At 41.3% G+C, this 11937-nt stretch overlaps 1 protein-coding gene and 2 long non-coding RNA genes across 4 annotated transcripts; 1 reads left to right on the top strand and 2 right to left on the bottom strand.

Annotated features, from left to right (window-relative positions):
• Window positions 1–934: 934 nt before the first annotated feature.
• LOC139435026 (uncharacterized) lies at window positions 935–2512 on the top strand. 2 transcript variants are annotated; one of them, XR_011644307.1, is made up of 3 exons: window positions 935–1044; window positions 1286–1325; window positions 1634–2512. It is a non-coding gene; the product is annotated as an uncharacterized lncRNA (long non-coding RNA). The 2 variants fall into 2 exon arrangements; XR_011644306.1 differs by having other exon boundaries at window positions 935–1325.
• A 616-nt stretch (window positions 2513–3128) lies between these two features.
• On the bottom strand, window positions 3129–6495 carry LOC139435025 (uncharacterized). Its single transcript, XR_011644305.1, has 3 exons — window positions 5994–6495; window positions 5085–5206; window positions 3129–4253 (listed from the first exon to the last, which is right to left on the bottom strand). It is a non-coding gene; the product is annotated as an uncharacterized lncRNA (long non-coding RNA).
• A 1671-nt stretch (window positions 6496–8166) lies between these two features.
• On the bottom strand, window positions 8167–10568 carry LOC117457721 (interaptin-like). The gene has a single exon (XM_071205307.1). It carries the CDS (start codon window positions 10427–10429, stop codon window positions 8516–8518), a length of 1914 nt encoding a protein of 637 aa, XP_071061408.1. The 5' UTR covers window positions 10430–10568; the 3' UTR covers window positions 8167–8515.
• Window positions 10569–11937: the final 1369 nt, after the last annotated feature.

Raw genomic sequence — 11937 nt, 5'->3', positions numbered from 1 at the left:
ATTCTGTGCAAAGAAAAAGCAACCTCTTAATCCAGATATCTCACCATGACTCGCGTATGCATGCACGTGCAGGGTGTGGCGTGACCACCAAAACAGAAAGATATGGACACAAGATGTGTGCAAATGTATTTAGTTTCCTATCCATGTGAACATGATTTAAGTGGGGGGGACCTAACCTCCTCTAGGGGGGTCCGGGGGGCATGCTCCCCTGGCAAGATGTGTTGCACTATGAGAGCAACATTAGGAGATCTATGGACACATCTCTCAACACCCAAACACAACTGTAAACAGATTTTCTTTTAATTTATGGATATTTGACAAATTATCACTCCCCTTTGAAACTGTATTCTTCTTTATTAATAACTGTCCTATAGTATTTTATACCTGTTTACTTTATTCTCTTATTTTTTTTATAACTATAATGATCATATAAAGATGTGCCTTTACCTCACTGGTTGTAGACAAAGCTTCTTATATTCGTTAGCATAGCTAGCTAACCAGATGCTAATGATAACAACACAGTTATTGACTGTCTGATCAGTATGACAGATGAGCAGATCGCCACCGGGCTTTCAACTAAAGACACAGACACGCAGAAACTGCGGCATGTGTATGGACTTATCGGTACTGCAATTTCTGAAGTGCAGGAGTGGCGTTCTGGTGCTCTCCGTCAGAACTGCACCCCTGTCAGTCGAGACCATAGACTGTATATATAAATGGACGTAGGGTCCGTGACGTCACCCATAGGATTCTGCAGAGTTGCCGAGAACCCCTTAGTAGGCGGAGTCGGCCACTAACGGCTCGACAGCGACGTCAGAGTCTAACTCCCGCCTTCTCCCGCCTGCTCCAAATAAGGGCAAAGAGGCGGTGCTGAGGCGGAGCCGAGGTGGGACAGGGCGGGACCTGCTGCCACCGAGCGTGACGATCCAGACCTAGCTCAGGCTAAGAAGCTAAGCTAACATGCTCTATTCAGTATTAAGCTAACAACCTATGCTAACAACCCAGCTTGCGGTCACTGCTCCTCGTTCCCGGCATATTCTGAAGGTAAGATACCCTGTAACTTTACAAAACTTGTCCTTTTGATTTAAAGGTTCTTGAACCTACACTATACAATTGTTTTTTAAGTGCTTCACCGTTTTTCTAATATAAATGTCATTTGTAACTAAACTTTGTAAACTAGCAGAGATATGGCCAGTGTTGCGTGAATTAAATGTGATTAATGAAATATGACTGTAGAAAAAGAAAGGTGCTTTTATATTGATTAAAACATTTTTATTTATTTCAGAATTAAGAAAAAAGAAGATCCACGCCAAACTGCACAACCTGTAAGTTGATGGTCCTGGCTTACTTTACAGGACTTCAGATGGTTGACATTACACACAAACATACTATACATATACATGTATGCACAATTGTAGATAAACAGCACACAGTATATAAATATATATATATATAAACTGTGTGCTGTTAATCTGTTTTTTGAGGTTTTGCTCTCTTGTTACTTTTAACCATACAGGTGTGATTTCATAGTTATTTTGTATGTTATTGTCAAAGGAACAAAATGAGCAACACTTTATTTGATATTCCTCATGATCTGAAGCATTTGTTACTCTCATTTATTTTCCTCCCATAGTGACTGTATGGATAATCGGGAGCTATGTCCGGCGTGGAGCCCAGAGAGCTACAGAGACCATCAGCAGCAACCTTGGCCTCGACCTGAGGGTGTGCTGGTTCGGTTGGGGTGAACTGCGCTGGAGAGGTGTCCTCCCTTTCTTTTCCTACTCCCCGCGAGGAAGAGCAGTCCCGGATGTCCTCCTCATCCACTGTGGCGGCAATGACTTGGGGGATGTGCCCAGTGTTCAGTTGCTGAACCAGATGAAGGAGGACCTGGACCAGCTTCACCATCGGCACCCTGGCTTGAAGATCATGCTCTCCCAGAGGCGCCGGTGGAGGGCTGGTGCAAATCCTGTCAAAATTGACAAGGCCCGGAAGTTTGTTAACAGTGTTATGGCTACTTTTGTTCATAGCCTAAATGGTGCCATTGTTGACCACTCCAACATTAGACATGACAGTCCTGGGCTGTTTTTGCGAGATGGAGTTCATTTCACCCCTAGGGGAAATGATATTTTTTTTAAGTCACCAGCCAATTGCCTGAAAGACCACCTCCAAAGACTGTGAACTGCTAAAATGTCAGTATCACTGTCTTTGGATTTGGCCTTTAGAGTATGTATTCTAAGGCCCTTGCTAAGCCCAGACTGTCATGGCTAATGTTGAGTTAGATATTACATCTGTAGCCATAACACTGTTAACATGGCTGCTCTTCCTCTTCCCCACATCCCACCCCCCCCCCTCTTACCCCCATTGGACTCTGCAGCTCTCCAGGCCCATGCTGGGCATGGCTGTCTGTCAAACCTTTTATTTTGTATTTGTTATGATGTTTTTTGTTATTTGATTTGTTAAAATAATTATGTATTTATGTAAATATTGAAAATAAATTACATTCATATTTTCACTTCTTTTGTCTACTGCTTACTGAAAATGTTAGCTATCACATCCAAATGGGACTATCAAATGAAAGGATAAGCTTACCATACAATACAGAAAACATTACAAATTAAGGCTCACATCTTTTCCCAAGCCGGAGCAGTCTGAAAAGAGTCCCAAGTTTAAAAACACAAATCTTGACAATGAATACTACGCTGTCATTTATCATGACAATGCAAACAACAGGAAGGTCTCCCCTAGTCCCATGTATGTTGGCATCAATGTCATAAGCATACCATAGAATGTAATTATGAAGTGAAATACCCACAATCCCTACAGGGTCGTAACGTCACAGAAGATAATACCTTTTAGAGAGTTTTGTTCAGTATGCAGATAAATATTTGTTTTACAATAGAAACATTTTTCTCCATAAATGTTCCCACATGTTGTGAGCATCAACTTTAAATCTTTTGTCAACAAATAAAAAACATCTTAATTTCCTTTAGGACAACATTTTGTTTATAACACCACTACATTAACAATAAGCATAGGAAAATTATAAATGTCAACATTTAAGATTGTGCTTTTACTCTTTATTTAATCAGATCTATTTACATTGAAAATGTGATAAATACACATTGAAAGTTACATCTTGCATTTTATGAAAAGTAAAGGTTTCGAATCATTTTATGACTTAAGTACACGAGAAAATAAATTAAAGATGTGCAACAACTGTATCAGTAATTCAAATGATATAACTTATGTACAGGGTTGGGAGGGCTACTTGCCAAAAACACAACCAGTAACTTCATGTGAGTATCAAGATATAAAAGTAATGTAACGTGATAACTTTATTTTTGTTTTGGATTACCTCAATATCAAATGCAATGCAAATAAACACAGGAGAGAAGAAATATTAATATGATTTTTTTTACTTAAAATGTATAATATAATACCATAAAGCAGATTCAGGCAGTAGGTGTATAGATTCACAATTAGTATTAGCCTACAGAACAGTACCGCTTCCAGAGAAGAGATACAATTTGATCATTTTACATATATATGCTCTTTTTAGGTTTTGAATAAGATTGTAATCCTGAGTTTCCCTATTATTAAAAAAAGTAAAACTAATCCGATTACATCTCTTCCTATGTATCTAAGGATTACACTTTCATTTTTTTCTATACGATCTTGATTCGTGTTAGATGTAATCCATTACTATCTAAGCCAATACAAGTCATAACTTTTGGAAAATTGTCTCAAGTTATAAATGATGCCTTCAATCTCTTTCACGTGGAGAAGACATCCCATTGGCCGAGGCGTTGCAACTTCCCTCAAGCGTCCTACATGAAAGAAAGATCACATGTTAGAAATGTGTGCACAAACTATTCAGTATGACCCGTCTTAGTTTAAAGCCCAAGTGTGAGAGTGAACAGAGGCGGAGTCTGTTTGTTGGCTGCTGCTACCCAAACCAACATCCTCCTCACAAGCATTGACTGTTGAAATGTCATTACGCTCCACATGTGGAACAACAAAGGCTTCTTCAGGTGTGCCTTGTATCATAATGATATTGCTCTGATCAGCAGCAAGACTGTTTTCACCACTACCATGGTCGACATCTGCAACCTCCTTCTCCTTGCTGTTAACAGGCGAACTAGGAGTGTCACTTACCTCGTCATTGCTACTCACCCTGCTTTTCCTTCCAGGCTGTTGTTCTTTGCCATTGGTGAAATAGAAAATGGTGGGCACTGCAGTGTTTTTCTCCTTCCCTAATAAAAATAATAAACAAAATCACATAAAATAACTTTTTGAGGTCTGTAGATATTCAACTTTCTTTTGAATAATGTTGTTTTAAATGTAAGAGTGCATTATAAAAGACAATAGAGGGCCAACATGTTAACTATGCAGTTAATCTATTCAACAATTACGTGTTTCCAAGATTCAGATTCAAAGGATTTATGTCATATGCACATAGGCTACATTGTAGGAATGGCAATGCAAATCATCTGTCCCGAGCTCCTCCAACAATGCAACATAGTTATATAAGACATAAAACAATCAAATAAATTCTAAATTAAATTAAGAATAATAAATTAGTGCAGGCAGAAATCTATATACACGTAAATATAATAAGACATATGCAAGAACAGAATGTAGAGATAAATATTGTATAGTAAAATTAACTTAAACATTTTTTTTTTTACAATGATAGCTGTTAAGATAAATAAGTTATAAGATGACAACAGATGAATGAATGTTGCTATTAAAATAATGTAAAAAAAGGTAATATAATTCATCTGTTTTTAACATAGAGTATGTGGGGGAAATGGCAATTCTCTATCTATGATAAAGAGTCTTTGCATAAATTGAAGAGAAATGTGATGGTTTGCAAAAAAATCGATTTCTATGTTTCTTTACTTAACTGGCTAAATCTTAATTTGGCCTTTAATCAAAAGAACATTACTTATCACTGATGTGCAAGCTGTGCCATAACAATTATTTAGCATTGTATGATGTATAACATGTATTTAATTAGTAACAACAATTTACACTCACAAATGGAACCAAGTTATTATTTTTTTTTTTAAAAGGATCTGTACCCATGAGTCCGTGCTGAAGGGATGACTCTCAAAGTGTTCACTGCACAGGCGAGAAGAAACGTTGGGGGTCCATGTATTCCTCCGGATGTTCAGCACCCACTGGTCCAGCCTGTCTGGATCACCTAAAGGAAACCTTTATTAAAAAATACATGAAAACCGACCCAACGACAACAGGAGGGTTAATGCCATATTCACTTAATAACGCATGAACAACTTTTACAAATATTTCTATATAGTCTGTGTTGGTAAATGTAATCTAGGTTGCACATTTCCTGCTGAAATACATGCATGGGCCTACCAAGTTACTGCGTGGCACTTTGGTTTTGATAAAACAGTGTAGTTCCACTATATAAACGTTACATTCATAATCAAACGAGACAATATGCAAGATAAATAGCTATTTGTTGTTATTCTTAATGCTTGTCATTCACACGTTAATAAAATAAAATAAGTACCGATACATAGCAGAACAATTGTGGCGATGTTCAGCTTAATAAGACTTGTTCAACATCATTTCTTTAGCTAATACTATAGCGGGCTGCAGGCGAACCAAGTCCGCGTTTCGCTGCATTCCTTGATCTCCAGTTATAACGCCGGGCTCCGCCGCTGGCCGAAGCTAACGGAGCCGCAAAGGGCTAGCTACGGCTCCGGTTAGCTTCGGTTATCCCACCACTGGGATAATTGGGTCCCCTTTTAACATTTGCTCCCGTTTAGCATTATGGGCGTCATAGCCATAGACTATAACAGTCTTACCCAAGGCTGAATCATAAACTAAACTGTATATATATATATACACGTATAAAGGGTTACATCCTTAGCTGGCTAATAAGCTACATAACAAGCTAAGCTAACAAGCACACAAACACCTGCTAACGGGGTTAACATGTATAATATTATCATTTTACTCACCGAAAAAAGCTGAGAGTAGACTTCTTGGAAGTTCTGTTAGTACATTCAAGCGCACAGCACGACATCTTAATTGTCTGGTATATCACCCACGAACACGGCTAAAGCTAAAGGGTCAAGTACAGTACTATGACTAACTAACGTTGTAGCCTCTATGGTTGTAGCCTAGCAGAGTGGACAAGTTGCTGTTAGCTGACAGTGAGGCATGTACGTGTCCATCAACGTGACCACGCCCTAATTAATGCAAAAACTTTAAGACCTAATATAAATAAAAGGGTCGCGTTAGAAAACAATTCACTCACAGATCCATAATCATGAAGGTGGAATCTAACTGTATCGATAATAAAATGTATGGAGCCAGGGAGAAAAACATGTTTTTTTCCGCTGTAAAGTTGGGCATTTTAACATGGGGGTCTATGGAAATTGCTCCTTTCTGCAGCCATCGCCTATCGGCCAATATATGAACTGCAGTGTGTGGCACTTCCGTATTGGCTTCCCGGCTCTTCCCCAGAGTTTGCCGCTTGGTCGAGACATATACCACGTGATGACACGTTAGGCTCGTGTTGTGTTCAAGGACCCTGACCTTGGCCAGGAAAAACAGGCACTAGCTTGTTTAATTTTTTTGCGGTCTAGATTTCTTTCATTTTTTATTTTTTGCGTGTGTTTATAAATTACCTCGAGGGCCGTACCAAATTGTCTCGCGGGCCATATACGGACGGAGGCCGGAGGTTCCCCACCACTGCCGTAGAGTCTCACTCTGAGCGAGTGCTGCTGCAGCTGCTCTCGGCTTCGTCCATACTAATTCATTCATTCATTCATTCAATGCTCGCCGGTTCCGCGGTTCCACATTGTTTGTTGTGAGGAGTCTGATATATTTAGTATATTTATATTTTAGTGCGACAGCCAGGGGTGACAGGCGCGTACGCGTCACAGGCAGCTTGCTGTTGCCAGATTGAGTGGTTTTCCGCATTATTTTGAAGCCTGTTTACGGTGTGTTTTAACTGGGTTTTCGGCTGAAAGGCATATGAAATCTGGCACACTTTTGAACGCCGTTATAATACAGTGCTGAGAATGAACGCACTTTTGAACGCCGTTATACAGCGCTGAGAATGAACGCGTTCTCAATTACGTTCATCTAGCGGAAATACAGTACGTTCAGTTCACGTTCGCCCAAAATATGAACGCGTTCATGAACGATCGTTCATTGAACGCGTTCAGGTACATCACTGCCCCTGGGTTAGGGTAATGTTGTGAATCGAGTGGCCCATGGTGGTGGTGGGGTTATGGTATGGGCAGGCGTATGTTATGGACGACGAACACAGGCCACTCGATTCACAACATTACCCTTTGAGTTCATCTCATGAAAAATGGGAGCAAAACCAAAAGTGTTGCGTTTATATTTTTGTTCAGTGTAATATTAAGCAACATATTTCACATTATATAATGACTGTCACTGAGTCATCATTTTTAGAAAAAGGCCTTCAAAGTTTCCTCTTCTCTGGAATCCATCGATCTGATTGATTAGTAGCGGAGCAAATGATTAAAGTAGAACAGAGGGGAAATGTGTGTGTGTGTGTGTGTGTGTGTGTGTGTGTGTGTGTGTGTGCGTGTGTGCGTGCGTGCGTGTGAAAACACTCACAATAAACACCGGCTGTTGTTGTGCCTGCTGTGACGTTAAGTTACTGGTTAGTTACTTTATAAGAGAAGGGCCAAAGAGGAAGTTAATGCCTGGTCTAACTTTCTAAAAAACCCTATTATGTGGGAACATTTTAAAGGTTTCCTATCAGGCTATTTTTAGGCATATGGCGTCTCAGATCGACATGGTCTCACTCCCTGATCGTCCAATAGCGATTGTCAGGGTCTCGTGGCGTGCAGTTGTGAACATACCTGATAAAGAGATTTATAAGTACAGTCCATTTATTAAAAAACAACTAAATAATGGAATTGAACGTGTACAGTGAAACAAATATAAAAACACCAAGAAGTATCTGTACAAACATCTTTTATTTCATACCATGGGTTCTTTTATTTATGAAAGTGTTGATTAACACATAAATTAAATGAATACAAATACTTTAGTAACCACCATGTAAAACAGTAATGAATGTATACTGTACTTGTTTACACAGTGTATTGTATTGTATTGTATTACACAGTGAGGCACACACATGGACATTAGATTTGATTTTGAATTTTATTTTTAAATCAAGTCTTTGTAATTCTAATTGTAATCCTAATTGTATTGTGAAAACTAAGTGTGAGGTGAGAAAGGGTAAGGAGTTAGGAGGAAGGAGTTGAGCTAAATTGAGGAGGGACTTAATATTGAGTTTTTTCTGTCAATTCTATTTGAATTGCTGGAAAACCTGAGTATCAGAAAACCATACATGAGAAAAAGGTGAAGGGAGGAGGCGGGTGAGGTAGGAGGAAGGAGGTGAGGGAAATGGAGGAGGAAGAGGAGGAGGAAGAGGGAGTTACTGTTGTCCAGCCGGAGCTGAATCACCAGCCTCCGTCTTCTCAGTCTCCTTTTAGGCACTGTTTCTCCCCTCAGCTTCCTCCCTCTTTGATTTCTTCCTCATCTCCTTCTCTAACATCTTGCTCTTCATCTTCTGCAAGGCGACGTCTCTGTCCTCAGTGTCCCCCCTGCGGGAGAAGAAACTTCTGCTCTTGTTCTTCATGTGAAGACAGATGTCCTCCAGTAGTGTCTTCTCCTCCTCCATCTGTTTCTCCTTGGCCTCCCAGCTCAGTTGTCCCTGAGCCAGGTCGTCCCTCTGCTCCTCCACCTGTCTCCATCGTGTCTCCGTCAGATGAACCCTGGTCTCCCAGATCTCTTGGTTCTGGGCCAGGTCTTTGGAGAACATCTTCTGCTCATCCAGTTGGTTCTCCATCTGCTTCACCTGCTTCTCCTTCAGTTGGACTTCGCTCTCCAGGTTCTGGTTCTTCTCGGCCGAGTCCTTTTCCTCATCCTCTGCCTTTCTTAATTTCGTCTCCACCTCTTTCAGATCCTTCTCTCTGCTCTGGTGTTTCTGAGCCAGGTCGTTCTTCTCCTGGGTCACCTCTTTTAATTTGATCTCCACCAAATGAACCTTGGCTTCCCAGCTCTCTTGGTTCTGGGCCAGATCTTTGGAGAACATCTCTTCCTGCTCTTCCAACTTGTTCTCGAAGTGCTTGACAAGCTTCTCCTTCTGTTGGACCAACAGCTCCCAGCTCAGCTGTTTCTCAGCCAGGTCTTTGGAGAACGTTTCTTTCTGTTCATCCAAACCGATCACCAACTGCTTGACTTGTCCGTCCTTCAGTTGGACTTCGCTCTCCAGGCTCAGGTTTTTCTTGGCAGAGTCCTTTTTCTCATCCTCTGCCCTTTTTAATTCAGCCTGAACCTCTTTCAGATCCTTCTCCCAGCTCTCCTGGTTCTGGGCCAGGTCTTTGGAGAACATCTCTTCCTGCTCTTCCAACTTGTTCTCGAAGTGCTTGACAAGCTTCTCCTTCTGTTGGACCAACAGCTCCCAGCTCAGCTGTTTCTCAGCCAGGTCTTTGGAGAACGTTTCCTTCTGTTCATCCAAACCGATCACCAACTGCTTGACTTGTCCGTCCTTCAGTTGGACTTCGCTCTCCAGGCTCAGGTTTTTCTTGGCAGAGTCCTTTTTCTCATCCTCTGCCCTTTTTAATTCAGCCTGAACCTCTTTCAGATCCTTCTCCCAGCTCTCCTGGTTCTGGGCCAGGTCTTTGGAGAACATCTCTTCCTGCTCTCTCATCTGGTCCTTCAGCTGTTTGACATCCGTCTCGCAGCTCTTGTTTTTCTTGGCCAGGTCATTTTTCTGCTTCTCCACCCGTTTGAGTGTAGCCTCCAGCTGTTGAAACTCAGTCTCCCTGCTTAGGTTTTTCCTGTCCAGGTCGTTCTTCTCCTGAGTCACTTCTTCGTATTTCTTCTCCATCTGTAGTTTCTCACTCTCCCAGATGTTGCATTTCTCTGCCAGGTTCTTGGTGAACTTTTCCTCGCACTGAAGGAGTTGTTCTTCTCTTCTCTGCAGCAGGTTTGAGTTCACCAGGTTGGTCTTGTTGTTCTGGCCTGAGAGCTTCTGTTGCTGTGCCACCATGACATCCAGCTGCTGCTTGTGTTGGCTCTCTGCAGCTTCAATCTGCTCCTTCAGATGTGAGATTTCTGCCTCACGGTACTGGATGATGTCAAAGAGCCTTTTATTGTCTTGGTCGAACCCTGAGTTCCTGTTACTCAGGAGGTCCTCAAGACGTTTGACATTGTCTTTTTCTTTGCGCATCCTGTGGCCAAAGCCAGCCCTCTCCTCCCCTAAAGCCATGTGAAACTCATCCAGGCCGTATATCCATCCATTTCTGCAGTGGATCTGCCTGTAAGCTCGATCAGCTGCAGCTCCATGGTCAAAGGGCCTGGGGTTTCCCCTCTGGTTCTGGTTGGTTCTTCTATCCATGGCACAGTCTGTACACTTGTGTTGTGCGTAGGTACAAATTATCTGTGTGTCCGTGGAAGAAGTTGTCTGTCTCGAAGACTGTGAAGGTTGTCTGAATGCGTCTATCACTAAACGATCTGGATTGAATGCAGATCCTCTGATCTCTGTCCCTCTTATAGAGAGACAGAGAGTTCCGGAACACACACCAAAGCCACCTGTGATGTCATGATGACATAGTTATGATGTCATCTCCTATGTGAGGCTGTCATTCCAGTGATGTCACACACACACACCTGCATGCAATCACCGACACAGTACAACTACAACTCCCAGCATGCTTAGCGGCAGGAAACTACAAATGGTAAAAGGGAAAGTGCAATTGATTTTTCCCACTTTGTGACTTTATAAGCAGAATAAATCTTTGTGTTTCAAATGTTTTACAGATACTAGTCGCCACAGGGACAACTTTTCTTCAGGATTTTACCAGCGTTTTGCAGATAATAATCACCCATTTTTACCTACAGTAAATGAGGTTTTAAATGTTTGTGTTGTTGAATCATATAAGGCATACAGTACAGTATATACATTTTCGTCTATTGAGGTGATGGACTCCACGTTTCTGTTAATACATCATGTTTCCTCTGTTCAGCTCAAAATGTTGAGGAGGAAAGCCCCAGAATGTTTTACCAGCTTGTATGAAATGGTGACTGTGGCTGAGAGGCAGTGTGTCTTTCAACCAGAGGGTTGTTGGTTCAATCCTGTGTGTGTGTGTGTGTGTGTGTGTGTGTGTGTGTGTGTGTGTGTGTGTGTTAGCTTCACTAGAGCAAGTGGTGCTGCTCTGTATGAATGAGGTGTGAATAGGTGAATGACTCGTAGCATATAAAGAGCTTTGAGGTGTCAACATACTTGTGACGCACCGAGGCTCCTTCAGCTTCATAAACGGACGCAAAGAGCTTTCAACAGATTGCAATGTATTCCCATCGGCGGCGGTATTTGACGCTCAGGGAAGCACCGCATCGTCCATGTCGGCGGCAGTTAAAGGCAATGTGAGCGTCCATTCCCATTGGATAACGGAGGATTTTACACCCGGAAGTAAGTATTCCTCTTACTGTCGATTGATTTTACAGTGATATCTGCACTACTCATCAACTCAAAAACACCAGATTATCCTTGTTAATTACACAACATTGTGTAATGAAATTGTGTGCAATGCTTTTGTATTTTCCCCCTTCGATTCGGAGAAACAAATATTTTTTTGGAGTTTAGGATTGCCGAAGACACTACACTACCCATAATCCTTAGCTATCGTTCCACTTTTCTTGACAAACCCCGTGATTAGTCCTCAAGCTCTGTGATTGGTTGACCTCCAACTGCATTCCATATGAAAAAAAACGTTTAAAATCATACTTTGATCAGCAGTGCTTGCTTTACTCTTTGAAAATCATCACATGAATGCATTGTAATAAATGGTTCGGCTGCATTAAATATTACACATCTGGTTTAATTATTTATTAATCTACAGAGATCTG

Source organism: Pseudochaenichthys georgianus, chromosome 13 (genome assembly GCF_902827115.2).
Source record: "Pseudochaenichthys georgianus chromosome 13, fPseGeo1.2, whole genome shotgun sequence".
NCBI lineage: Eukaryota > Metazoa > Chordata > Actinopteri > Perciformes > Channichthyidae > Pseudochaenichthys > Pseudochaenichthys georgianus.
The sequence above is the reverse complement of the archived record's forward strand: the minus strand, read 5'-3'. Positions and strand labels throughout refer to the sequence as shown.

Coding starts and splice junctions, on each gene's coding strand:
- LOC117457721 (XM_071205307.1), bottom strand. CDS start 10,429: ATGGATAGAAGAACCAACCAGAACCAGAGGGGAAACCCCAGGCCCTTT.